Raw genomic sequence first — 26374 nt, 5'->3', positions numbered from 1 at the left:
CCAGCCACGGCTAACGTGGTTTGGTTTGGAAACCGAGATGCTGAATTTAAGAAGAAATTTGGCAGGGAAGGAAGCATCATTTCCTCCCACCTCTTTGAGGCTGCATCTTCACTTCAAAGGGACAGCCACAGCTGTATTTATGGAGGCAAGGGACAGACAACAGCGCTGGGAAGCAAGGGGAAACAAGGAACAACCTCATTTCCCAATTCAAAGTAAGAGCAGAGAAGAGCTTGAAAATACCCTATTTTCACAGCAGCACCTTACATATGTGGCTGTCTGACCCTCCAACTCAGTGCTACACCGCAGAGGATGGCAACGTTGTCTCTGTAACTGATATATAAAGCCAGAGCAACCCTCTCAAGAAACCTTTTATCAGCCAAACAACCAATAAACCAATTTCTTACTTCAAGTTTTTTTTTTTTAAATCAGCCAATGTGAATTCAGAGCACAAAGCAACCAGCTCATCTCAGCCAGTCAATGTGCTTCTGCGCTTCAGTCACTCCTCATTAAGGAAATTAAAGCCCCAGGTTTTCACAAATGAGGATCTCAGCTGGGCTGCATATGCTGGACTCTGAACTGAATTAGGAAAATTCAAGCACCTGATCATTTAAGCAGGAACCAAAAGATTCCTTTTTCTTGGAGGAGCCAGTCAGAGTTTGTGATTTACTGATCACCAAGTGTTTAATTGCGACCAGGCTAGTGACAAATTCTGCCCCAAATTTCCTACCCTCAGAAAAAGCAGCTCTTTAGTTTACGTTTATCCTTCTAAAAAAAATCAAAGCAAATAGACCTGCAGGTATCAGGAATCTCGAGGGGAAAACTTTCCAGGTTTTTCCAGCAGAGACTGCTGAGGGATTACCTTTACACTTTTACGGTGTTCTAACAAAGCAAGGTAGAGAAAGGCAAGAGGCATTACATTTTTTTAAGGAGCTCAAGGCTTTGGTCCAATTTTTGATCCCATCCATCTCTTTTTCCTTCCTTTTTTTTTTTTTTCTTCTTAATTTTAAGTTTTGTGCTGTTTTTTCTTATTATCTAATTGGAGAAGCTAAATGGAGATTAAAACACACCTGTCAGGTATTTCTTAAAATTACCCCCAGAAGGAGAGTCTGCAAAAAAAGACAGTTCAGGCCATTTATTAGCTGGAAACAGGCTTCATTCACAGGTGCTTCCTTTTGAACCATTAGCTCTTCCTCATCGTTCACCTTGCATGCCTAGAATATAAAGACAGGGATGACTGACTTGCTTAGAGCCTGAGGCTCTGATGGAGGAACATGGGAGTTCAGGGGGATTTATTGCTGGTTTTCCTGGAGCAGGCTTTTTCTAGGAGCTTTTGTGCTTTGCAGAATCCATTCTCTAAGGGTAAGAAGTACTTAATTGTCAGGCTCTGCCTCTTGAAATGTGATTGAGTCTTTGTTATTTCTTAGAACCAATCCAAATATTAGGTATCATCCCAAGAAGCTGTTTATAGGTTGGGGACTCTTCATAGGTCATCTGCTGCCTGCTTTGAGAGGAGTCGCTGGCACATACGTGCACGCAGCAAGCCGAATCTCTGTGGTCTCTGTGTAGCATGTATGCACATAAATCCTTAGAGTTTGTTGAGTGCATGCTTGCAAGGAGATAGGCTGTTGCTGAACACTTATGTGAGCAGGTAGGAAAGGCCCTTCCCTAAGTCAAGAAGGGGCCAGCAGAAGCAGCTCTTCGTGAAGTGGCTGCTGTCTTCCTGTGGCTAGCTCGGGCGCAGCTCAGGCTTGTATTTGGGTGGGAGGTTTCATTCCTTAGGAGTGAGCAGTGTTCATGTTACCCTTGTGCAGGGTGCTTCCTTGCTCAGTTATTGCTCGAGATCCACCCAGGCCACTCTGCTCTGCCTCGCTATTCTAGCAGTTATCATTAGGTACCAAATTTACTTTTATTCCTCCTCCTAAGCTGTTTTGTTGTCTCGTACCGTAGTGGGTGGTTTAGCAGCAGGAGTGGCTGTGTATGTTGTTTGGAGGCAAATGAAATTATTCCTATCTATACCTTGGACATGAACACATCTGGAATACTGCAGTGTATAAAATAAGTCAGTATTATTGCGTTCTTGTTTTAGTCTACTTTAAAAGCTGTCTTCCAACAGTCAACTAGCAGATCAGATGAGGCAGAGTGCTGGGCAGATGAGGTAGTGAAAAGTGAGATCTTCAGCATGTCTTGCTGGGAGTTCACGCTGCTGCAGACAAACAGCTTTTGTTTTCTTCTTCTCTCTCCCCCCTGCCCCAGTATGTTTTGTAATATTCTTGGCTTTGTGAATGTACAGAGCAACAGTACCTATAACATATGGAAGATGGGAGAGCAAGTAAACCAGGCATATGAATTTCTGATCAGCCAGAACTCCCACACCTGAAATTCAGAAAGCACTTTACTTGGGGAATTTTTGCTAAAGATGCTGAGTTACAATGTGCTTCCATCTTTGTGTTTGTATCACGGTGCAGGCATGCCCCTAGGCATTGTACACCTCAGGGCATTCAAGAAAAGCACTTGCAAAGGGAAGTCTGGAATGAACTAAATCAAATATGCATGTCTATGCATTCAGGCCCACAGCTTGTGGCTGGAATCCTTTCAGGGCACTGGCTGCTCTCCTCTATCATTTATTTTAAAAAAAGATGTGTAGAGCTGTAATTCAAGCTTTGCTTAGACAGCGAGTTTCGGGTACTTGGCATCCAGGGCCCTGGAGAGGGTCAGTTTTGTAGGCATCTTATAAATGGGTTTCAAGGGAGTTGTATTTTTCAGTATTAATCTGTTTAACAAATGAACATGTAGACTTCCTATGCCCTTTACGAGAACAACTTAGTTAAGGGAGTATTTTTCTTAGAAGGAGCAAGACCTTTCTGGTTGCTTTGCAACAGAAGAAGGCATCTGAATTAATTTATTTTTTTTCCACTAGAAATGTGCCTAAAAGCTCAAGGCTTTAGGAAGTTAGTAAAACATAACCACAAATGATCAGGAGTTGAGGAATTAAGCAAACAAAAGTAGAAAAGACTGTTTCATTTGTAATGGAAAACTTGAATGTTATGGGCCAGGCAGTGGCCTGAATCTACTGAAATCATTTCGGTTACCCCACGCTTACCGATACGGAAGAGCAAAGAGAATCCAGGCACTGGTGGGGAAGGCAAAGAAAACCAAATAGTTTTGGCTGCTGACCAGGCAGCTGGGTCTGCCTAGGAAAGACCTCGCATTAGACCAGGACTGCAGGACCAATGCAGAGCGGAAAGGTTTGCTAGCTATCGCTTGAACGTATTCAAGGGATTAGGTGGGCGAAAGATTTGTAAAGGAAGGGTTGGGCTGGACATACCTTTTGCTTGTTTAAAGTGGGGCTGTTGGAATTTTTTTCCCCATGACCTCACTCTTGTGGGAGCTGATTCTTGAGAAAAAACGCAAGACTTGCTACCGTGATTCAGTCCATTGATGAAGCAGTTGTGGGCACAATGAAACATCACTGGAGGGAGCTGAAATCTTCAGCTACCTGGGGAAAAAAGCCACGTTGCTGAGAACTTTGCTTGACCAAGACTGCCCCAAAGGCTAACTCTCTGGAGGAAGTTGCATTTCTTTGAAGGGCCAGATATTCCCTTTCCTTGCTCAGGGATAGTAGCTGTGTGTCAGTCCCTGATGCTCTTCTTCAAGATAACGCTGCAGTTGTGCTGCATCTGCTTATTCTATAGCTGGAGGCTTTTCTGAATTGGTTTTGTTTTTTCTTTCTAGACTTAAGCAGAAAGGCATGTTAAATGTGTTTTATGACTCTCCAGCCATAAGCTGCAGGCATCTGACATTAAACCAAATGGAGACATGGGGGAAGTGGGTTTTCGGAAATAATCCCTATAAAAGCAAAGGCTGAGGCATGTGGAGCTTGAGTGCCTGTAAAGTTCCCTGACTTTCCAGCGAGCGCTAACTGAACGGGGAGGCTTCATCTCGCTGGGTGCCAGCCAAGATCAGAGGAGTTCAGAGCAAGGCAGCATGCAGCCTTCTTGCAAAGGGAGACTGAGCTGAGGGCTGCCTGCATGTGGTTCCCAGGAAGGGAATTTTCACCCAGTTTTGTTTTTATTGACAATAGTGTGAAGTGCCAGATGAAATTATCTTTGGGTGAAGAGGAGGCTGAGTCCTGCTTCATAAACACAGCATCCCCATTTGATTTTAACCTCACTGTGGTTCTAATAATGTGACATCATTCAGGGGCCAAGCTATTCTTTCTCTGAACTGCTGCTTCTGCCTTCAGTGTTGCTTGTCTCTGTGCAGGATAATCTCCTTCTTCCTGTGTGAATTAGGAGGAGCAGCAGCAGAGGGGCCCCTAGACCATCCCGACTCCAAACAAAACACCGCTGCAAATAACCCTCTTCCCTCCCCTACCCTGTTTTCTCTCCACTCCTGCAGAACAAATGTTTTCATCTTGGAGAGTGCTGGAATAGCCAGTCACTGTGCGGAAGGAAGTTAGCCCACCAAAATCCATTTCCAGGATAGTTACCTGGGGAAGGTAAGAGTGTTGTTTTGCCAGGACCCGGATGCACTTGAGGGAATATCCCAGCCATTCTTCTCAGCTGTTTTTCCATCTTGTCTAAGAAGGTGAAGGTGAAAAGATCCAATGTTATGTTTTGCTCCAGTGGTCTCCCCGCTTCAATTTAAGGTGCTGTCTACAATATGGAAATGCTTTAAGTGTCCAAATGCAGCCAGAGCAAACCTTGGGAAGGTGAAAGGGGGAGAGGAATTTTCCAGGTTCTTTGTGATTTTGTGAGCAATTGCTTGTAAATGGTTGCTAACTTGTTGGAGGGAAAGAAAATTCCTGTCGTAGGCAAGGCAGCAGTGGGCATGGATTTCTTCCCTACCTCTTTGTTGAAAAGTATTCTTTGATGCTGTAGGCTTGCAAACAACAGCTCTGCCCCACCTCAGAGTTGGCTGCATTTCAGCAGCAGTGGGTGTTATCAAATTCCTGCATTTTTAATGCTGATGTATATGCTGCTTTCCATAGAAAGATCTGGCTCTTAGCTGAAGCTGTAAGAACCGTGTTGTCATTTTGTTGTACTCAAGGGAGTGCTCCTCACAGAGGGTTTGGGAATCTCTGGGCCAGTTGGGACTTGGGAAGTAATAATTTGAGCAACTAGCTCTCTACAGAGATCTGCTGGGGGGAGATGATGACATGACTCCTTCCAGAAGGTTTTTAACATTCCTGGGATTCCAGGAGAGGGGTCTCAGCAAAATAAAACCTTCAGATTGTCATCCACGGGAACAGTCACAGCTATGAGGCTTAAAGAAAAACATTGGCTTTAGGCTTGTTTGAAAATGCAGAATCTACTAAAACAATTAACTTCACTTTGAAAAACAGAAGTGTAATAAAGGGGAGGCAAACATCTGTTGTCTCTGGAGATGTTTCTCCACCAGTTCTCTGCTGGGCACCAGAATGCGATCAGATCTGCTGGCTGCATCAAGCTCGGGTTACCGGGTGACTGCTTGGAGCAGCCTTTCTGCTGGGGGAACAACAATGCTGCACAACACCCTACGAGCCCCTTCTGAACTGGTGGAGACAGGAAAACTCATGGAGTGACTGGAAGGGAAGGGGGGAGGCGGAGGGGCTGGACATGATGGGTATTTGGTCTCCTTGGTCTTGCCTGTGTTCAGCATCCGGTATGCACTCCCAGAAGTATCGTTGTTGGAAGATACCTGAGCTCAGTCTTTAAGAAATCATTACATTGGTTGCAAAAGCTGATGTGAGGTTTTCAGGTGCAATGATTTTTGGTTTTGCAGGTACCGCCCTAAAAGGGTGAGGCTGTGTGGGGCCTGAACTTGTGTGTATGGCTAGAGAGAGGAACTAAACAGGGCTTAGTTCCTTCAAATATCCCCCAAACCTGAAAATAAATAGACTCACAAACTTCTAGTATGCAGAGAAGTAAAGTTAGGGTTTTTTCTAGACAAAGGGACTAGAAAAATGTTGCTGTTACTAGGGTCAGGACTTTGAAACCTGAAATACTCTCTCACCTCCATATGCAAGCAGCTACCATTTGTGACAGGCTTACATGAGCCCTGGCCTGATCCAGTCTGACGCTTCTCGTATCCCCCTTTGTCCCAGCTCTGGTGTGTGTGGACTGAGTTGCAAAAGTGCTTCTGACCCTTTGTCAGCACTGGGTGCTCCGAACTCGCTGGGTCTGTCTGACGTGCTGAGCTATTGTGATGAACTGTTGACACTTCAGTTGAAACCAGTTATGCTGGGCTGTTTTCCTGATCGCTCTGGGTGTTTCTTTATGAAAATGTCGCCTCTAAAACACTCGCCGAGTGCCAGTTTGAAGCCTTAAAGGAACGAGTAAATCAAAAGTATTTTTAGACTGCTGCCATCCCAAACAGCACAGCTGCAGAGCATGTGTGGCTTCGTAACTGTCTGAAGCCTATCAAAGCCAGTGCTGCTGCCAAAGGCTCGCTCTGACCTGGGTTCTGCTTCTTGTGCGCCAGCGTGGAGAGTTGGACCAGTGACTTAAACCCGTTGCGGGCAGCACAAGTGCTGGGGCAGACCAAAGGGTGGGCTGGGGAAAAGGGGGGGGTGCAGGGCGTGGCTGTTTTATTGCAGCTTGGACTTGGGTCTCTTTGGTTACATGATGAGTTTAAAACCAAAAGGGTAATAAATGCCTTGTGGGAAGGTGAAGGATCTGCCCTGTGACACTTGAGTAAGATGCTTCCAATTTGAAATGACTTACTGTAACTATAATATTGTTGTAAATCTGTCTGGTTGCAGTAAGGGCTTCTGGCTCTCTGTGCTAGGACAGGACTTCTTGGGAACTTGGTTGTTCTTTGCTATGAGAAAGCAAGCTTGTTAAAATATAGATTTCCCCCACCCCACCCCCCCCCCGAGAATGGACTCTGGGATACCTGTTAGTGCAACTTTTTGCTTCTTCTAAAAATGCATATGGAAATCCTGTGAAAGGCCCCTGTGCCTGGTACTGTCTCGTAGGTGGTATCATCGGTCTGAAGGTGCAGAATATGTAAGCAGGTGGCAATGATGGTTCTTTCCGAGTTTTTGTAGCCCTCGTGAGCTTTCTGGCATGATCTTGGCCTTTGGAGGCTGCAGGACGTAGGGGTAGAAGTTAGGGAGCCTGGTGCAATTTTCTGTTTTTGCAGGACTTGATAGCTGCCCTTCTGCTATCTCAGCCAGTCCTATTCATCCCTCTTTTCGTCTGCCAGTGTCACTGCTGCTCTGCTTCCATTTATTGGCTGCCCTGCTCTGTTAATGTGTCCTTGGATCTTTGGCCCTATCTCTTTCCCCTTTGTGCTGGGCTCTTTTTGTAAATCTCCTGCCTGTTTTACATAACATTACTTGGCTCTGCCAAGCTCTACGGTGTATCAGACTGGCAGCAGATTAGGCTTGAGCTTGGTGATAACATTGTTCCTTGGGGAACAGATGATGGTAGGAGGAGGGTGGGAGAATAGCAAACTGGAGTCGAATGGAAATTGCTGGGGCCTTTGCAAGAGCAGCAGGCATAAATCAAAATGAATGGATGTTGTAAACTTGGTGGTTTTTTCTTCATAATTTATACAGCTGTGGCCTGTTAGCACTAAGTGTGCTGTTGGTATTTGTACAGTACTTAGAGGTAAGATAATCTCCGATGTCAGTCTAGCTAGTCCTTGACACATCAGAAATGTGAGCTCTCTTTCTAGCAGTGACACAGACTTGTACCAAGTTACAGCAGGAAAAATCCTTTCCGGTCTGTGCCTCAGTTTCCCTTGTGTCTCACAACATCGCTGTCTGCTTTTTACTCATTTCAGGGTTTCTTGTGTTGCTCTGGGCAAGTGTGGCTGGTGTAGTGTATGTGGGGGGCTGGACCCTGACCTGACAGTCCGCTTGAGATGTAGTTGTAGGCTAGGAAAACAGCCTTCTGGTGCCAAGGCAAGGCAATTCCTCCATCATGGGATCGCACCTGGTCATCTGGAGGAAGATCCGCTCTCCTCTCGCAGTGGGGCAAAGGGTCTGGGGCAGCAGGCGAGCATGAGCGAACCCTCACCACGGGGCGAACCGGAGCGGTGGGACCAGAGGGTGCCAGTTCCCACAGAGCAGCACCTTGCCAGCAGGAACGGTCCATGAGGGTGATGCTGGCATGATCGGAGCTAACTTGTTCCAGCCAGAACCGGAGATGCTTGGAAAGTGGCTTTGGCCTCCATGAAGGCGGCAAGGACTCGGGTTACAGCTCCTGGGTCTCCTGGAAGGACCCGCCTAGGGGAGGACCCAAGGAGGGACGGGCTCATCGGAGCTCTTGCAAACTTGCCTCCCAGGAGCCAGTGTTTCGGAGCGGTCCGTGATGGACTCTGAGGCTGTAACGCTTGTCTGAAACTTTCCTGGGAGGCACTTGGCTTTTTTTCTTGCTTGGAAAGCAGCTCTGCCCTCCAGAGATGGCGATCTCCTTGCCGGATAGCTGCCCTGGTTTCCTGTGGTGGGGAGACCAATGCTAAATGTCAGGTTTGGATGCAGTGGTTGTGCTTTCAGGTAAGGACTCTATTCTTTGGAGTGAAAGCTTGTACTGTTTGTGACTTAAATATAGCAGTGGTTTGAATGTTTGGCCACGTAAATCTGTGTGCAGTGGACATGGGTAAAACAGGTTGGATTTGAGTCCCTGTGAGCCTTTATAGATCCATTGTTCTGCCTTGATCAATGCTGATTGTGGTTATTAGCGGGAGCATAAATTCAGCCATTCATCCCTGTTCATTGCCACACTATGCTGGCTGTCGGTTTGTTCACAAGTGTTGAATGTCTTCCCAGATCTCAAGGAGCTGACTAGCATTTTCCACTTCTGCAAGCAGGAGGAATCGGAGAAGGGAGGACACTTACACCTTACTTTCTGTATAAAAGGACTCTGAACTTACCTTGAACCTGGAGCAGTAATTAACTGAGTAAAAGGGAATGGTGTAAGCGTAAGGATACCACTGGCAAGGAGGAAAGACGTGTTCTGCGCTCATTTTGTGTGGTGGTTCCTACCGAACTGCAAAAGCTGTACTTGATTTTAAGGGGGAGAGACTTGAGCGGAGTTTGAGGTAGCGTGATTAGAGAAGAGACTGTGTTTGCATATTGCTCAAGGAGAGGGGCCGCTGAATTGTTGCAGCATGTAACTAGAGTCTTGTTTTACCGAGTAAACAATGCTGGTAAAGGAGAAAATCTTGTAAGAGCCTGCTGAGGAGTGTAAGGCCGTGGAAGGGGGCTGCTCGGACACTGAACAATAGACTCATCCAGCTCCTTTGTGCATCATGGCACCAGCCTGACTTTCTATCTGCTTGCTGCTGTGGGCAGGGTGTTTCTCCTCCCCCGGCACTGCCTGTTAAATTTTGATTTGTGGCGTCATCTGCCCTTCATGCCAAACTCCAAGGTCAGTTTTCTAATTGCAGGGTGGCAGTGGAGTGGCACACGAGCTCCTAGGACCAGTCACAAGCATTAACCTGTCAGTGCCTCCTGGACCCCACCCGGCTCATGGTATTGCACAGGTTTAGTTTGTAACCTACGTGCATTTCGGAGGGATTTGCAACTCTCAAACTTTTACCTGTGCTCAGAGTCTTGCATTTCGGACATTGTCATTAGGGTTAATGCTGAGGGGCTGTTTCTCTGGATTTGAGTATTACACATGCAGAACACAGCTCCTTTGTGGGTTTACACAGCTCTAATCCCCTCCCCCAGTAAACATGAACCACTCTTGAAAAAAGTTCACAGTTTGCCAGGAGGAAGTTTATGGGGCCTGTCATAGCTGTGGAATCTTTAATATTTGCAACAAAATGAGATTGGTCTCCATAATTTAGTGGCAATTTTAAAGCTAGTCTTATCTGGATTAAATTTGTCTTGGTGTCAGCTGAAAAATTACTGAGAATAAGACCTAGATCCATCAACATGTTATTTCACTGTAGTATTTTAATGTTGCTGAAAAATTCAAGTGTAGTGTGAGCTGTCTTTGTGCTACACTGTGCACAGGCAAGTGCTTATTCCATTATGATCTTCACTGGATCAATTAAACTTTTATAACTGGGGACACACACACACACACTTAGGATATTCCACAGCACGAATGGGATTAAATGGCATTTGGAACCTGTGTGTTCATGTGGCTGGACAGTGTATGGGGTTCTCCAAACCCTGATACCACTCTAGTTTCTCTCCTTCCCCCCTTTCTTCCCTGGGCATCCACAGGGGTAATCTTAAAAAGGGTGAAGTGACTTATCTAACTTCAGCAGCAGTTCCCTTTCTGATTTGGGATTAAAGCTTTTGAAAATGTTTAGAGAAAACTCTTTTGCATAAGAGTGGCCTAGCCGTGGATTTGGTGCCTCCCCAGATATACCCTGTGTAGGTGGTCATCTACCTGCCTGTGATTCACAGTGGTTGTGTTCATCCTGTTCCTAGGCTTTCCTCCCTTCCTCGTTCTTCGCTTCCCCTGTTCAACCCCAATACTCCCCAGCTACCTGTCAAGTTGCCACACGGTATCTCTGCAGAACCCACTCGGTTGCTTTCATCCTCTGCGCTGCATTTGGACCCCACGAATCCTGAACAGCTCTACAGCTTGATCTACAAACATCCCATGACCTGAAAAGAGAAGGAGGATGGACTTGTTATACAGTACTAGCCTATGACTCCATCCCCTGGGGCAGGCTGATTAATACTCTGCCTCCTTTTCCTTTTTTCCCCACCAGTATCTGTAAAAAAAAAAAAAAGTTTTCCTATTCAGCGTATTTTAAAGTGAATTAGTTCAGTTGTCTAGCTTTCTCGCCTCATGGTAAAGGCAGCCATATGCCAAAGTGGGCTGATCAGAACCCATTAGGCAGCAGAGATCAAAAGTTCAGCTGCAGGTATGATAGGGTTTCCCGGCTCAGCCATCTTGTTTGGACAACTCTGCATGTGTGCGGGTAGAGGTGGGTGCGGTGCAGGTGATAATAAGCTGGCCTGCCTGCAATGATCTCACCTCCCTGTTGCCAACAGCAGCCTTGCTGCTATGCTGAGAGCTCCTGCTGAAGTGTCCCAGAAAAAAGAGCTGCCTAGAGAGCAGAGGAAGAGTGTGTTTTGGTTTCGGGATGATTAAAGTGAATTGTGAGTCAGGAACTTTGAGCTTTCTCCCTGTCTGAAGAGGATGACACTCTCACTGTGTAGTCTGCATTTGGCTTTCTCTAAAGTGAGGATGATGGTTGAGCTCATGCGAGGACAGGGAGAACCAGTGACTTCATGTGCAAGACAGACCAGCGTAAGGAAAAACCGTGTCATTTTTCAGCACCTCGGTGCCGCAAGGAAGGAGGCTCCAAACTGGCTTTGCCCATCCCAGCGGGGACCGCAGCCAGCCCTGCCTTGAGGCTTTCAAGCTCTTGGTTAGGAAAGGAACATGAACATCTGCTGTGGGGTGTAATGATGGGACTTCTCGTCCCTTGGGTTTGTTCATGGTGCTGTATTTTTTTCATGGACAAGTAACACAAGTGTTAATCACCAGGCTTAAATTCTGACTCTGTAAGGTAAAACATCCTTTAACTTAACCTGCTGGTTCATGTTTGGCTGTCTGCAGGACAGGAAGTTAATTACCAGAGAGGTATACGGGCTTTCAAAATTAAGACTGAACATTATGATCCAGATGAATGGCTTGTCTGGTCTTGCTCCCAGCAGTGCCCAGCGCGTTGAAGAAATGTGAAAAGTCACTCTTGACTTGAATGTCTTTTCCTATCAAGTTTTTCCACCGAATTCAAGGAGTTTTGAATTGCAGCCTTCTTCCAGAGCTGGAAGGGAAGAAGGGGGTTGCTGCCCTTGTTGGACTTACCGGTTGATACTCTGAAGCTGAAGTTGATTCTCTGTGTGCTGACTCACCCATTCTTGTGTAGTCTAGAAGTGCTGCAGGGGTTGCAGATGATTCAGCCCCGTGGCTGTATGTGCTGACTTCTCGCTACTGTTTACTTTTCTGGGCTGAGGACTTTGTTTCTGCACAGCTCTACCTGCTCTTTGCCTTTTAGCAAACTTTGGGAAGTACTCAGCTGTTTTGGAAGGGTTGGCAAGCGCTGTGCCTAGAGCGGTGTTGGGAAGCAGTTGTGCATTACGTTAGCCTTTAAGCAATAAAACTACCCAGGAAAGACAAGATACGTGTGCTTACTGAACCAGAAGCAGCAGTCCTGGGGACTGCAACAGCTGCAGAGGCTCATAGTCTTCATCAGAGCGTTGTTTAGTGATTGACTGATAAACCTTCTTTGCTGCTGCTTTGTTTTTACATTTCTGAAGTAGGACATCTGGGACAACAAAAATAGTATTGTCTGTCATCTCCATGAAGCTGCGTGGGCCAGACAGGGAGAATCTCTTATCAGATCTGGCAAACCTTATCTCCTCCCATGAATGTTCAAGGTTTTTCTGCATCCTCAATATGGCTTTGAGGACAGATGAGGACTCAGCCTGTGAGATGTGTAGCTCTGTCTAGAGTACAGAAGTGTCTTCCTGTTGCTCGTGTGGTGGTTTGTGTGGTTCAAGCTCCTCCCCGCCTCCATCTGTGTGTCAAAGGCATTATCGTAACGCTCAGCATCTCCCTGGCTTGTAACAGTTGTGTGTGTGCGTGGACGCAACAAGCTAATGATATTCTCGTCCCTCTTTAGGACAGCAGCGATGAAGCACTGTTTTTACAATGAGACCGTGGGGTTCTTCTACAACAACAGCCGCAAAGAGCTGACCACGTACTGGAGGACGAAGGATGTCTTGGTGGTTGCCCTGGGCCTGACAGTGAGTGTCATTGTGCTCCTGACCAACCTGCTGGTCATCACTGCTATCATCATCAACCGACGGTTCCACTACCCCATCTACTACCTGCTGGGGAACTTGGCAGCTGCCGACCTCTTTGCTGGCATCGCGTACATGTTTCTCATGTTCCATACGGGGCCCAGGACAGCAGAGCTCTCCCTGAAGACCTGGTTCATCCGTCAGAGCCTGCTGGACACCAGCTTGACAGCCTCTGTGGTGAACCTGCTGGCAATTGCTGTAGAAAGGCACCAGACTGTTTTCACTATGCAGTTACACAGCAAAATGTCCAACCAGCGTGTGATGATCCTAATCTTCTGTATTTGGGTCACGGCCCTGCTCCTGGGGCTCATCCCGTCCTATGGCTGGCACTGCCTCTGTGCCCTGGAGAAGTGTTCCAGCATGGCACCGCTCTACAGCAGGAGCTACCTGACCTTCTGGGCCATCTCCAACCTGGTCATCTTCCTGATCATGGTGGTTGTGTACACACACATCTTCATCTATGTCAAAAGGAAGATGACTCGGATGTCCAAGCACACTAGCTTCCATCCCCGCTACAAGGAGACCATGATCAGCCTTGTCAAGACGGTCACTATTATCCTAAGTAAGTCCGCTCACTGTAGTCAAACGAAATGATGCTTTGATCCTCGTTCCTGGGTCGTGTGGGGCTGGAGAGGTGAATGTGCGTGGGACAGTGGGGAGGATTGAGAAGTGACGTTCTACTTCCCTGCTCTCTGAGGCTGCTGGGGTGATGGTTTGGTGTGGCTGCTGAGGAACTCAGCAGTTTCAAGGCTCTGCATGAATTGTGTGAGCTGTAACGGGAGCACCTGGTAGACAGAGGGGAGGAAACCTCCTCAATCTCTTCCCCTCTGACACGGCTGCTCCTCTGGTTAGCAGGGACAAGAGGGACTGTTACTAATGTGACTTGGCAATACCTGACTACTGTACGTGCAGGTGCTGTGGAGAAAGAAGAGGCTCTTCTATGTGCTCAACTCTAGTATGCTTCCACCATAGAAAGGTAGTGTGGAATTAGGAGCTATAATCAGGCCTTAATCAAGGGGCAGCACTTGGTGCATCCTTCACTAAAGGATGGAGAGAGGTTTGGAGCAGATATTACAAGGTGATGGGGAAAGAACCAGGGAGTTGCATCCAAATTCCTTACTGTTTACTGGAACAAAGCACTGAATTCTCTTCAGATTTTTTTTAAGCAGGGCAGTACTGGGTCTTAATCTGCTTGGGTAAATATATCACTAGAAACTCTCAACCCTTAGTTCGAGCTGCTCCCAGTGAGCACAGGATATGCAGCAGAGTGCTAACTGCCTGTCAGTCTGTCTGCATCTGCCATCTGTAGTGCAAACAGGAGCAGATTGGTAAGTGGAAGTGGTTGGTGCTGAGGCTCTGACTCTCCAGGGTATTTATTTGGGTATGTGCTGTTCTGCCCAGTGCTGAGCATGTAACAGCGGAGGCTGGTGCATGCGTTGTGCTTTCAACAGCCTATCATTCCGTGATTTCTTTAATCTGCATTTGCCTCTTGTTTTAATGGTCTAACACTTTTTCTTTAAAGTGAAATAAATCAGTGCACTCGGATCTTCAGCAACCCAGCTTGACTCTGGGCTTCCGGTCACAACCCCTTGCTTGCAAATCTTTCCTGATAAGCGCAGAATTTGCTCCGTCAGGGAAACCTTGTAGCTGCAAACAAAGACTACTCCCTTGCAAACTCCCCCTGGCAGAGCTGGGCTCGGCAGGGGAGGGGAGCAGTGTGGGGGGGCTGGCAGGCTGCTTGGTGTGTCCCTGCTCGGGGGCATGCCAGGTCCTGTTGCAACTTGTGAGCATCGAAACTAGAGTTTTCTGCCTGTTCCTGCCTTTGCTGTGATGTCTTCTTCCCTGATTCGCAATCTCTCCATCTCTTGCGTGCAGCTGGGAGTTCATTACTGCCTTGGTGCTGATCAGTTGTAGCATGGAGGGTCAGTGGGGCTGAGGAATGATTTACTACTTGTTTTTTGCACTGTCCACAGCGGAGAGAAAAGTTGTTTTGTTCCCCCTTTCCTTCCTGAACAGTATTGGAGGGTCACCCCATGGTGTTGGCAGGACTGCTTAATTTTATGGGGCTTCACAACATCAACTGGAAGAGGGCTGGCAGGATGGGGATGCTGGCCAAGAAGGAAAATACAATTCATGCTCCATGCATCACCTTGTTTTGGGAGATCCCTTTCCTCTTGGTGTCCCTCCTCCTGGCTTGGCCTGCCTGCCTTTGTCTTCTGCAGTGAGTGAGGAAAAAGCTTGGGTCTGAGGAGGCTCAGAAGAGCTGCTGTGGTTTCACAGGGAGTTGGGACTGGGGTCTGAGGGTGGACAGAGTGGGAAGGAACCTAGTGTGGAAAGCTGAGGGAGAATGAGGGGTTCATCAGGCCTTTGGGACTCCTGTAACCCCAGGGTTTTTACTGTCCTCTGCAGGGCAGTGTCGGAGAGAAGCAGCAGTCAGTTCCGTACAGGTCCCTTGCACAGGAGGGAACGGGGAGGGAATTGCTCAACTCTGGGGGAAATACCTTTCTGTTTGGACTCAGCATACAGAAAGTTGAGACTGCAGAGGGTTTTTTCCCTCTCTGCAAAAGCCCTGGTGTAATTCCTTCTCCACCCTCGTTCCCCAGCCTTCTGCAAACTTGGACTCTGCACAGAGGAATACTTTGCGCCTTATGCATCAGAGGGTGTAGCCGCTGGTGAGCGTGCAAGGAAGTCGAGGGTGCGGTAGGAGCTATGTCTGCCACTTCACGGCAAGGCAAGGTAGCCGCAGTTGATAATCCTGCAGGTCCTGAGCATTAAGAACAGGTCTAGGAGCTGACCTGGAAACCAATAATAAGTCCAAGGTACATGTGGAAACTAGTAGCAAATTTTCCCACAGACCAGTTGGGTGACATAGGATGTGATGATGACTAAACCACAGGGCACAGTCATTAGTGACCATGCTGTGTTAGATTATTAAGAGTTCAGGCTTCTTTCTGAATACTTTAGCTTCCATTAAGGAGGAAGGAAATCAGCTGGATTTGCAGGCAAAGGCCCAAAACTTTCTAGGTACCTCTTTTTGGCTTTTTCCCCCTCTCATCTCTAATATTCTTCTGGCTTTACTTTGTGCTGCTGGGAGCCAGTCTCTAGAGAATCTGGCTTCCCTTGTGGATGCTGAAAACCTGGCTAAAAAAAAGTTATATCACTAAACAAGGAGGTCCCTTCCCTGCAGGCTCACTCAAGATAGAATTATTGGACCTTCCTTCATGACAGCCATGAATCTATTTTGTATATTTGCTAAATTTGAAGGGGGCAAAGTCATGTCTGCAAGCATGGGGAAAGCTGCCTGACCCAGATGTGGTGGCTGCTGTGCTGACCTTCTGGGAACATGATTCGCTTAAATAAAAAGGGCTACATGATGCAGTGGCCTGAAATCAACAGAGGATGCTCCCAGAAACCCAGGAGATCCCTCCCAAGTGTTCCTTTGACTTCTCAGCAGTGCAGCATTTCAGTCAATGACAGCTTTAAATTCAGCCTCTCGGTTTTAGTGCAGCTCCTCTGGCTGCTGTTCTCTCCTGACTGATGTTTTTCAGTAAGGGGTGTAGTTGCAGAGTTCCCAGCAAGTCTGTTCTCTTCCACCCTTTCCCAGAGGACGCAGCAGGGTGCAGCTCCTGTGCTTTAAGATACAACCTTATGCATGACCTCCAGGAGCACTGATGGGCGAGCGCTCCATTTACGTCAGCCTTAAAATCATGACTGTTAGAAGGGGTTTAGGAGCCGCAGGCACCTCCCACTCTGTCATGCAAACAGCAATTATCCTTTTGCCAAAGAGCTTTGCAGGTGGTGGCAAGAACATAGTATCAGCCCGACTGAATCAGTGGTGGAGTCCGTCCAGCTCAGTCCTGGTGTTGGCCAGCCCGTGGCTTGGCTGTTTTCAGTAGGAAATAGAAAATTTCAGCATATAGCTGCATGAGAGACTTCACTGGACTGGCCAAAAGTGTTGGTCAGGACTCTTCTAAACTCATACTGTTAACTAAAGCCCCCATAAACTGTATGGACAGTGGAGATTATTTCGTTCAAGATGTATCACTCTGACTTTTCCCTAATTTTATGGCCTGTTCCCCTTTTTGGAGGGAGCGGCATGTAAATATGGACACTTTATCTTCACTCTAAATGCAGTGATGGGGATGAGGGCAGGTAAGTGAAAGTACTTGGAAGTGTTCCCAGTGAATGGGGTGGGTTGGGGGAAAAACCCCCAATACCTCCATTTTAGTATTTGCTGGTTGAATCCTTGGTCTTCATCGAAAGCAAAAATATAGAGTGAAAGTAGGGTTCCCCCCCTGCCGTTTAACTGTGTTTTCACAAGATAAACCACCAGTGATTCCACTGAGGATCTCTGTGGTGAGTGACTGGGCAGGGCCAGGAATCTGCTTTTTTTCTCTAACAGGGGTTCTTCTCTCCCCAGGTGCTTTTGTCATCTGCTGGACTCCAGGACAAGTTGTGCTCCTCCTGGATGGCTTGGGCTGCAAGAGCTGCAATGTTCTGGCGGTGGAGAAATACGTCCTTTTGCTGGCAGAGATCAATTCGTTGATAAACGCTATTGTCTACTCTTACAGGGACAATGAGATGCGTAGCACCTTCCGGAGGATCCTCTGCTTTGTTTGTTATCGGAATTCCAAATACACCCCAACGGTGGTGAAGTTAAACACCACAGACCGCAGAACACTTTCTCAGAACGGGCACTTTACTGTGGATTCCTCTATTTAGCTCTTGATCAGCGAGACAAGCGCGGCGCTGAACAGCGGCCGCTTTCTGAGCGGGAGAGCAGAGGCTAAGAGCAACCTGCTTCTAAAGCAGTAGAGACTTCTTTGATGTGCTCAAGCGTAAATATTTCTATAGAATACTTGTCGTCGATAAAGGACAAGATGCTTTTAAGGAACTGCTGGATGGTGCGTTATTTAGGACAAACATACTTTGAGTAGTATTCTTATTAAAGACTGTTATTTCTAATGCAAAGTCGATTTAATTTAGCAGCATCTAGAAGTATGCTATGTGCAACAGGAATCTCACGTGATCTCTCAATGAGCAAAGTATTTTCTTGGTACTTCAGTATTACTGCCTTCAGAAATAGTCGTTCCAGTGGTAGCGTATTCCAAAGAGCCAAAGCTCTTCAGCTTTATGCGTTGCTGCCTAAACAGAGCTGCTTAGTGTTTCCCCAGAGAGTCTTATTCAGGTTGTGTTCCGCCCACCTCAGAAATCACATTCTTAAGGCCTCTTCCGAGAGGAATCTGTTTTGAATTGCTTCCTGAGAAGGAGATTCCAGCTTTCTTAAGTGTCTGTTGCTGAAATTCAAAGTATTCTGGGCTTTTGGAGGTTGTCTTAGGAGCACCTAATTCTTTCCTAAAATGGAGAGTCGTGCTGTAACTAACTGCAGTTGTTTGTGTTCTGCTAAGTGATACCATGTGGTATTCACAAGTTCACTGCCTATTCATAAATGTGGAGTGAGTCATGTTCCCATTAAACCATCTTTCTACTCACTGAAAACCCTTTGGGACAGGTTTAGGTTAGATTCCAAGGCGATCAGTATTTTGCCGTAGGTTTTAATGTGCAGTTTGTACCTTAATACTCAACTGCTCAAATATAATGTGTTAACGGTCTGTTCAAATGTAGACTTTCTCTCAGCAAAGCACCATAAGAAATCAGCAGTATTAATTAATACTAGCACAGGTAGGATCTAGTTTTCTGAGTAAGTCCATTTGCTGCAACGGACATGCAATGTAAACTGTTGCTCTTGATTGTGAGGGCAGAGGCTCTGCTGGCGGAAGAATATTTGCGGCTGAAAAACTGTAAATACTCCTCCGGGCTTCCTTCACCTCCATGCTGTTAAATTTTAGCAGTGGGAACGTGCCTGTGTCAGTCCAAAATCCAGAGTTAGTCTTTTACCGTGGGCTTCTGTGAGAGCAGAGAGAGGCTAATGGAAGGCAGGTTCCGGAATATTGTCTAAATTTATAATTTCAGGGGTTTTTAATGAAACAGCCCTGTTCTGTCAGATGATCAGCTTCTTGACTGACAACCTCAGCTGGCTTTGCAGAGAAGACAACTTACTGGAGGCATTGTTACTCGAATGTGTGTGTATGGACTTCTTCTTGCAGAATGTGGGCGGGAAGTGACAGTGTTAAGGTCTCCTGGATTGACTAAAACAGCCTTGGAATATGGTTCCCATCTCCGTGTCCCAGAGACTTTTTGAATAAATTTTGTCCTGGGTTTTAGAAAAGAAGACTTTGGAATTTTTCCCCACCTCTCCCCTCTGAAGCCCTGGGAATAGTGCCGTCCTCCAGTTGTGTGTTGTGATGCTGGAAGGGAGGGATACTGGCCTTCACACTTGCATCCTTTGGGATTTGCTGTGTGGTGGCCCCACCACTAATGTGCCTTCTAGGTAGGTTGTATTTGAAAGGCTCTTGCAGGACTCTGCATGTGTGTCTGGAGGGGTTATGGCCTCCAGAAAGACCGTGAAGAGAACTGAAGGAAGTGATTTTCAGCCAGCCAGAGCAGGGGGTAAGACTACAGCCTTGGCCCGTTGCTTGCAAACACCAGACTTGGTGGGTTTGGGGAAATCTTACACCATTAAAGTGTACCTGGTGGTAGGGCTGAGAGAAGGAATAATTTTCTTTATTGCTAATGAAGACTTCTAGTTATTTTCACTTTCCCTGGAAAATACTGTTACTGGGATACAGGTACATACTATGTGTACACACTGTAGTGAAGCAGGTGGTGAATTAGCAGTAGCTGGAGGAAGACTGTAGTAGTGAACACCTGGAAAGCTGTTACTGGGGGTGATGAAGCTGGGACAGAACAAACTTAAACCTTTTCTGCTTTCCTGAACACCCCCAAAGCAGGAAGCACATGATTCCTACATCACACAAAGCTAATCTTATAATTAAATGCATGCCAAGCTCTGCTTTTGTTAACAAAGAGGAAAGAGGAAATATGAATGTTCATACTGCCAAGGTGTGGGATTAGTACCAGTCTGATTTAACCGGTGTGTGCGTCTGTGTAAAGAATTGACTGTGCTGCATGTGGGTGTGAATGAGTCTTTGTTGGGTGAGATGACACTTGGCTCCTGAAACAACTGCAGTTGGCTTTTATGCCCAATTGGGCCTTTAATAAGCTGTGCACGTTCTTCCCTGAGGGGTCTGGTAGCTAGCCTGACCTCAGCCTTCTGCCGGCTGCTTGTCGAGCTGCGTTTCAGCAACGCGATCCTGTTCTGACAGAGCATTCGTGTAAGTACCCACGACACAGGCAGACTTTAAGTCACTGACAACAGACTCTTGATGTTTTATGATCACCATATAGAGAGGATTATCTCTGAGGTTTTTTTCCCAGTATTTTAAATGGCTTATTTAAATTTAGCTTAACTGCCAAACCAGTATAAATACTAAAGAACTGTCATACACAACACTGATGGAAAAGCTAATCAAGGATTTGACCAGTTTGTACCAGGCAGAATATCCTGACTACCTGGAAGATGTCAGTACTTTCTGTATAAAAACAGACTCTGGTGAATAATGGTAACTGAACCTACAAATGCAGTTTGCATGATTTCACAAAGGTAAACAGCAACCCATTAGTGTAAGGAGGAGGAAAAAAAGTCGCAGACCTTTAATGGAGCTTGTTTCTGAGCGATGGCTGGCACCCGTCAGGGACGGAGGCAGGTTGCTGGAATTCTTCAGTGAGATTTCTCTTCCCGAGTGACTTGGGACCCTTGGATTTCTAGTTGTTCCCAGCTGGCTGTAATACATGAGAGAGCAGGAAATTAGGAGTCATAGAAAGTAGCCTGGAAAGTGCTGTTTTCAGTGAGATTTGAAAAGAAACGGTGAATCAATGAGGCAGAAGAGATAGAGGAGGATTTTAACAGCCCTCCCAGCAATGAAGATGGGGGAAGGGAGAGGGGGAGACACAAATGGTGTATATAGAACACGCATCACACAAAAGAGAGTTTTAGGCCGTTCGGTACCCCGCATGACTTGACTTTCTAGTTTTATTTGGAAACACAAAGCCTTGTCTAACTACATGGAGGCAGGAACCACATTGCACCATGTTTTCCACTCGCTGTTTTGTGTCTTAAGATGCTGCAGCAAAGGGTGTGGTGTTATCCGATTACATGTTTGTTTCCCAAAGCTGCTTAGAAGACTTTAAGTATAACTTTATCATTGTATGCAGAGCTGGATGCTGCCAGATTTGTGAAGTTTTTTGATTCATGATTCACAGCCTGTGGTGTGTCTAGCTTAAACGTGGCAATATCCCTCTTTTCAGTTTGAGAAGACCCCCTGCCTTTTTCTAAATTGCAGTATGAAACTGTCTTTGAAGGGTCATCGCTGGTTTCATCAAGCTTTTTTTAAGAGGAAATCTCCCCGAAATTAGGGGGGGGCAGGTTTTGTGGGATTTTTTTTTTTTTTGAGGCATGTGAGATTGTTCTAGACTTGTTGTGTGTTGGGTGGGAGGAAGGAAGAGACACCTAGGAACTATTTTAGAGGGATCAAATGTGGGACAAGTGAGAACACACAACTTGATCAAAGATAGGCAGTATGGTTGAAGGAATGAGAGGTCATGCCTTGCTGACTGGTTGGAATTCCTGAAGCAAGCTGCTGCCAAAAGTAATATGGATTTTGGTGTGTTTTTTGGGGAGGGTAGCACTGGAGACTAATACTGTAGGGACTGGTGGACTCCAAAGGTTTATTTTACTGAAGAAAAAAAATCCAACGAAAAAACAACCTGCAGGAAGGGGAAAGACAGAATAAGGGGAAAAGCGAGATTAATAAGGGGAAGCTGGTGATGGTGGGTTTTTCTTTGTTTTTAAATTCAGTTCGTCACCTCTCTGACCTACTGAGACACGGAAAATGAAAATCAAAAGTTTCTGCTAGACTGTAAGTGTAGCCAATGCAGAAGTTCAGCTTTTTGGACTCAGTTGTGCTTCTCTGAGTCTTGGGCAATACTGGAATATCAGGGCTGAGAGTTTATTTTTAATGTGCAAGGATGACTGGTGTGACGGCTGGGGCCCCTGGTCTGCATGATGGTGGTAGAGAGTTTAGGAGCCCTATATATGCTTGCGTTGCGCTCCCCCAGCTGAAGGCCAGCGAGGAGACAGTGAGCACCTAGCAGCTTTTATGGGGAGTTCCTCTTGGCTTAGGACACACATTTTATTAATGCAGTTGTGAAGTGAAGCCTGGTATCTCTCTGCAGTGGATTGGCGCATGTAGCAGAGATAATTAAGAAAGGTCCCACTGATGGTGTAATAATTACTTCCCGTGCTATTTCTGTGAAAAACACAGTTTTTCTATAAAAAACACAATGTTTAGCAGCAGCAGTTGGGTTTCATGAGTCCGCGCTCCCACACAATATGCAAGCGTAACTTCTGTGAGCAAAAGTGAGAAGAATCCGTGTCTCATCTCATCCGAAAGCTGTTACAGCTCGGAGTCCAGCTTCAAACAGAGTTTCTGGAAGATGCTTCTCTTCTGACTTGTGGTCTTGACCAGGTTTTGCCCTTATGCTGTGACTGTCGTGGAGAATACAGCGGGCACCAGAAGGAAGAGGTAAGGAGCGGCTCTGATTTGCCTGCATTTCCCAGCAGGGAAAATAACTGTCCTTTAGATGTTCACACCCATTTCCTGATAAACCTCACCCCAGTCTCTTCTGTAATGGTGACGGAGCATTCAGCTGACTTCTGCTGGGCTTGCATCTGGAAAGGAGCATTTGGTTGAGCTGTGTTGACCCTGTTCATGGTAGAATCAGTCTTACTCCCCAGGTTTTTCTTTGCTCACTGAAAGCAAGGAATACAAACTGGAAAAAATGCGCCTCGGATTTCTCAGATTTTTCCGAATGTGCCTGTAAATGTCTCTAATGCTGCAAAGTGTCCCCATCACACCCTTGATGTCCCGAGCCCTACATGGGAAGAAAGTCCAAAGGCAGCAGGAGAGTATCTTCCTCCTAAGCTTCATAATTGTGGGCTCATCTAGATTTCAGTGCCACCAACCAGGAAGCGAGAGGAGCTTGCATGCTGGATTTTGCTCTGGTATAGTCATTTTTCACAAATTTATTTATTTGGTGCTAGCCACCTCTGACTTCTAGCACTTATCACCTACTTTTGGCTTGGTAGGAGTGACGCAGCATGGTAGAGCAGTGGGATCGGGAGATGCCAGTGGCTAATGGCTGCTGTGCTGGATGGTGACAGAGAAACAGAAATGCTTTTAGCACTGCTGCTTTTCTCTTCTTGCTGTCTCCATGCCTTGGGGACCTCCACTGAAGTGGTGCTTGCTCTTAATTCTCTCTGGCTGTCAGGGAAATTGCACTTTTTACTACAAATAGTCAGAGATCAAAAATGCATCCTTGTATCTTGATGTTTTCTGGCATGGGCTGTTCTGAGCGTAATGCAGCTTTCAGTGCTGGATTAGTTTTGTTTTACTCTTTCCTTAATCTGGCTGTAAGAAGCAACTGTAGTTCACAGCCCAACTCAAAGTAAAACCCATCAGTGTTTGGAAATGGTTCTGACAAAAACCCTGGCAGATCACGGCAAGTCCAGGAGGCGGTTTGCAAATACAAAGGCCAAATCCACAGCATCCCAACTCGATGCCGATGGGGAATCCTTGGGGTATTGATGGTGTGACCTGTGTCACCGGTGTTGCATGTGGTCCAAAGCACGGATCATGCAGTCACCTTCATCTCCTGTGACAGCGCTTGGCATTCCCGAGGCTGTTGCAGCAGCAACTGAGGGATGCGTAAGCAACTCGAGGTTGAAGCTGCAGGACGTGTGCATGAATAACCACAAGCAGAAGTCGGGAACAGTATGGAATGATGGGATTCAGCTCTCCAAAGCCCACGGAAATCTCCACAAGTGGTGTTTTGAAATGGTGAGTGCATGATTCTCCTTGGAAGTAGCTCATGAGTCCCCTTACTGGCAGGAAAACCTTGGCAGCAGCTGCGGGGATGAGGGCAGCTGTTGTGCGGCGTGCTGTAGCCTTCCTCCGCCGGGAGGCAATGTAGGCCAAGCTTTTCTTTCGCTGTGTGTTTTCCTGATCTCTGCCTGACGCTTTGTCCCCTGCACAGTGTCCCATCAGCCAGCTGTCCTACTGGCACTTCTTACACTCTCATTAATACTCTTCACTGCTCCACGGAGGGGCTGTGCCACCCATGCTGCCACTGGTATGCCAATCCAGGTGTTGGGCAACATTAGTCGTGGCAGTGGAGCCTGTTTCCCACAACTTCCCTGTTAGTTTTGGGGCTGAGCAAAGCCTCTGACTGATCCATGAAACAAAGCCGATAGGCTTCAAATTGCAGGACGCTGGCAGCAAGCGATAGTCACAGATGCGAGTGTTTCTGCCCGTGTGAACAGCGTGCAGGTGTAGTGGGCAGGTATCTTCACACATGTACATACAATTTACCCATCTTAGGGGCAGAGGCATTTAGAAAGAAGTCTCTTGGTCCAGATGAACTCTGAAATACAGCTGGGGATATATGGAAATAAGCTTCTTGCTGAGGAGATCATCGTTTCCGTGTGCTGCTGTCTCCCCTCGCAAAAGCAGCACTTTCGGGTCTAGCAGCTAATTTAATCCCATCACAACACAAACACTTGTGTGAGCTGTAGCTCTTGCTATGGGAATGCCCAGAGATAAGGCATAGACTACAGTGGGGGTGTATCTCCCTGTGAGTTGATGCTCTGTGGGCTTCAGTCTCAGTTTATAACTTGTCAGTTGGCATCTGAACTCCTGGCTTTAGTTTTAAAATGATCTCTTCCCCCCCAGCCCCCCCTTTTTGTGCTGACAGGAGAGAATTCACTTGCTAATTATACCCCAGTCCATTTCCAATCGACATGCACAGGGTGATTTATCAGAGCTGGAGACAGCTCTCCCCATTCCCTTGGCTGCATCAGCAAGAACTTTTGCAAGACAATTTAATTTCTCGTCATCTTTTAATCCAGCTCCCTTTCCCCCTATAGTCAGCCTCTGAATGAGAAAAGATGGTTTATTAATCATTTTAGCAAAAGGCTGAGAAATAGTTTCTTCTGTGGTGCTTGCTCTATATCTCATCAGTCAGCATTCCACGAGCACTCAGAGCCACAGGGTCATAAACATTCAGCCCTGTGGCATGGGAAAATTAGTTCCCTCATGGTTAAAACCTGACACGTGTGAACGCAGGGAGCCAGGTTGTGCTTTCTTTGGGGCCTTAATGGGTGTTGCTCGGTATTAAGCCCCAGCATTTTGTGCAAGGACCTGCTTAAAATAAAGCCTGGAAAAAAAAAGGTTGCGTGTTCTCAATGTCACAAAGGGGGGGAGGCACTGTCTTACTGAGTTGAGTGGGAATGTGTAGCTTGTAAAGCCAGGCCTAAATCAAGGTCCTAAATCTGTGGTGTTACGTTGGACTAAATGGAAGATTGCTGGGTGCTGCAGAACTTCTCCACTAAAACCTGACCTGCTAGACTCTCTAAAGCTGCAGGATAACCACCACCATCGTTATCGCTTACTGGTGAGCTAGGATAACAAAGCAGGAGGGGTTGATTGGTCTGAGCCAAGTCACAACCCCAGGACTTTGCAGAGTTTATCTGTTTTCTCTGCCACTGTCATTTTCTTCCCTGTCTCTCCTGCCTTCAGCCCCATGCTGCTTCTGCTCTGATGCCTTTCCAAATAAGTTGTCCCTTGCTTAAGTCATGTTCTGTATTATTCCACAGGAGTGTTAGCTAAGATTTCTTACCTGAGATGACAAAGGCAAAACAGCTAAACCTAGAGGTCTGGAACCAGACTAGGTCTTGGTTTTCCTTATGCATAAAATGCTAGAGCTCAACTGGAATTGCTCGTATTTGGAAATTTTAACAAATAAGCTGCAGTTTGCTGCCAATTCCCTAATGTGGTAGTAACGGTGGAAAGTATTAGAATAAGCAAAAGTGGGGTTTGACCATGCAGGCGTAGAACCAAATCCAGAGAGGTGGAAAGCCAGGGTTGCTTTAGCACTGAAGCTTCATAATAACCATAAATGGGACTCTATATATATATACATATACACACAAATACATACATATGCATAAAAATAAAATGTTTCTGGGCATTAATGCTGCTTCTGCACAATGATTTAAAAGAAAAAAGGTAAATATACCAAGATCAGGTGGATTGAGAGTGTTACTGTGGTGGTTATTTTCCCCTCTGACTTAAAGCTTGAGTCAGTTCAATCAATAAATGCACCAATACTAAGAGAATGGTAATGCTCTGCCTGGAAACAAGCTTTCATGATCTGGATGGAGGTGAGCAGAGTTCTGGGAACTCGGTACTTAACACATTTGCGTTTACTGAGACCAGCGGTTTCTTGGAAGTTTTCTAATGTAACACATTTTTGTCTTTTCTTTCTAAATGCAACAGTTGCCCCACCAAGGAATAGCAGTATGCTGAGACTTCTGACCATGACTCTGCATTGATCATGGTTGTAGCGGTGCCTGAAAATGTCAGTGGGTTTAAGAGGTACATGGTGTTTTGGGGGAGGAGAAGGAGGTTTCCCGGCTTTGTATTTGGAGAGGGGCCCTCGGCTGGGCTTCATCAGGACCCCCAAGGGGCCCTGTTGCCTTCCAGAGCCCTAAGGACCCCACATGTTGCCATAATTGCTGCTTTTAGT

The 26374-nt window shown here is 46.5% G+C and overlaps 1 protein-coding gene across 1 annotated transcript; it reads left to right on the top strand.

Annotated features, from left to right (window-relative positions):
- Positions 1–8409: 8409 nt before the first annotated feature.
- On the top strand, positions 8410–17600 carry LPAR2 (lysophosphatidic acid receptor 2). Its single transcript, XM_009810540.2, has 3 exons — positions 8410–8485; positions 12589–13331; positions 17190–17600. The coding sequence occupies exons 1-3, from the start codon at positions 8445–8447 to the stop codon at positions 17489–17491; spliced, it is 1086 nt and encodes a 361-aa protein (XP_009808842.1). The 5' UTR covers positions 8410–8444; the 3' UTR covers positions 17492–17600.
- The last annotated feature ends 8774 nt before the right edge of the window (positions 17601–26374 follow it).

This window comes from Gavia stellata, chromosome 38 (genome assembly GCF_030936135.1).
Source record: "Gavia stellata isolate bGavSte3 chromosome 38, bGavSte3.hap2, whole genome shotgun sequence".
Classification (NCBI taxonomy): domain Eukaryota; kingdom Metazoa; phylum Chordata; class Aves; order Gaviiformes; family Gaviidae; genus Gavia; species Gavia stellata.
This window is presented reverse-complemented; position numbering and strand designations above follow the sequence as displayed.

Excerpts from the sequence above, each read along its gene's own strand:
- LPAR2 (XM_009810540.2), top strand. The coding sequence starts at position 8,445 with ATGCTAAATGTCAGGTTTGGATGCAGTGGTTGTGCTTTCAG. Across the intron at positions 8,486-12,588 it reads TGCAGTGGTTGTGCTTTCAG|GACAGCAGCGATGAAGCACT; the intron begins GTAAGGACTCTA and ends GTCCCTCTTTAG. Across the intron at positions 13,332-17,189 it reads GACGGTCACTATTATCCTAA|GTGCTTTTGTCATCTGCTGG; the intron begins GTAAGTCCGCTC and ends TTCTCTCCCCAG.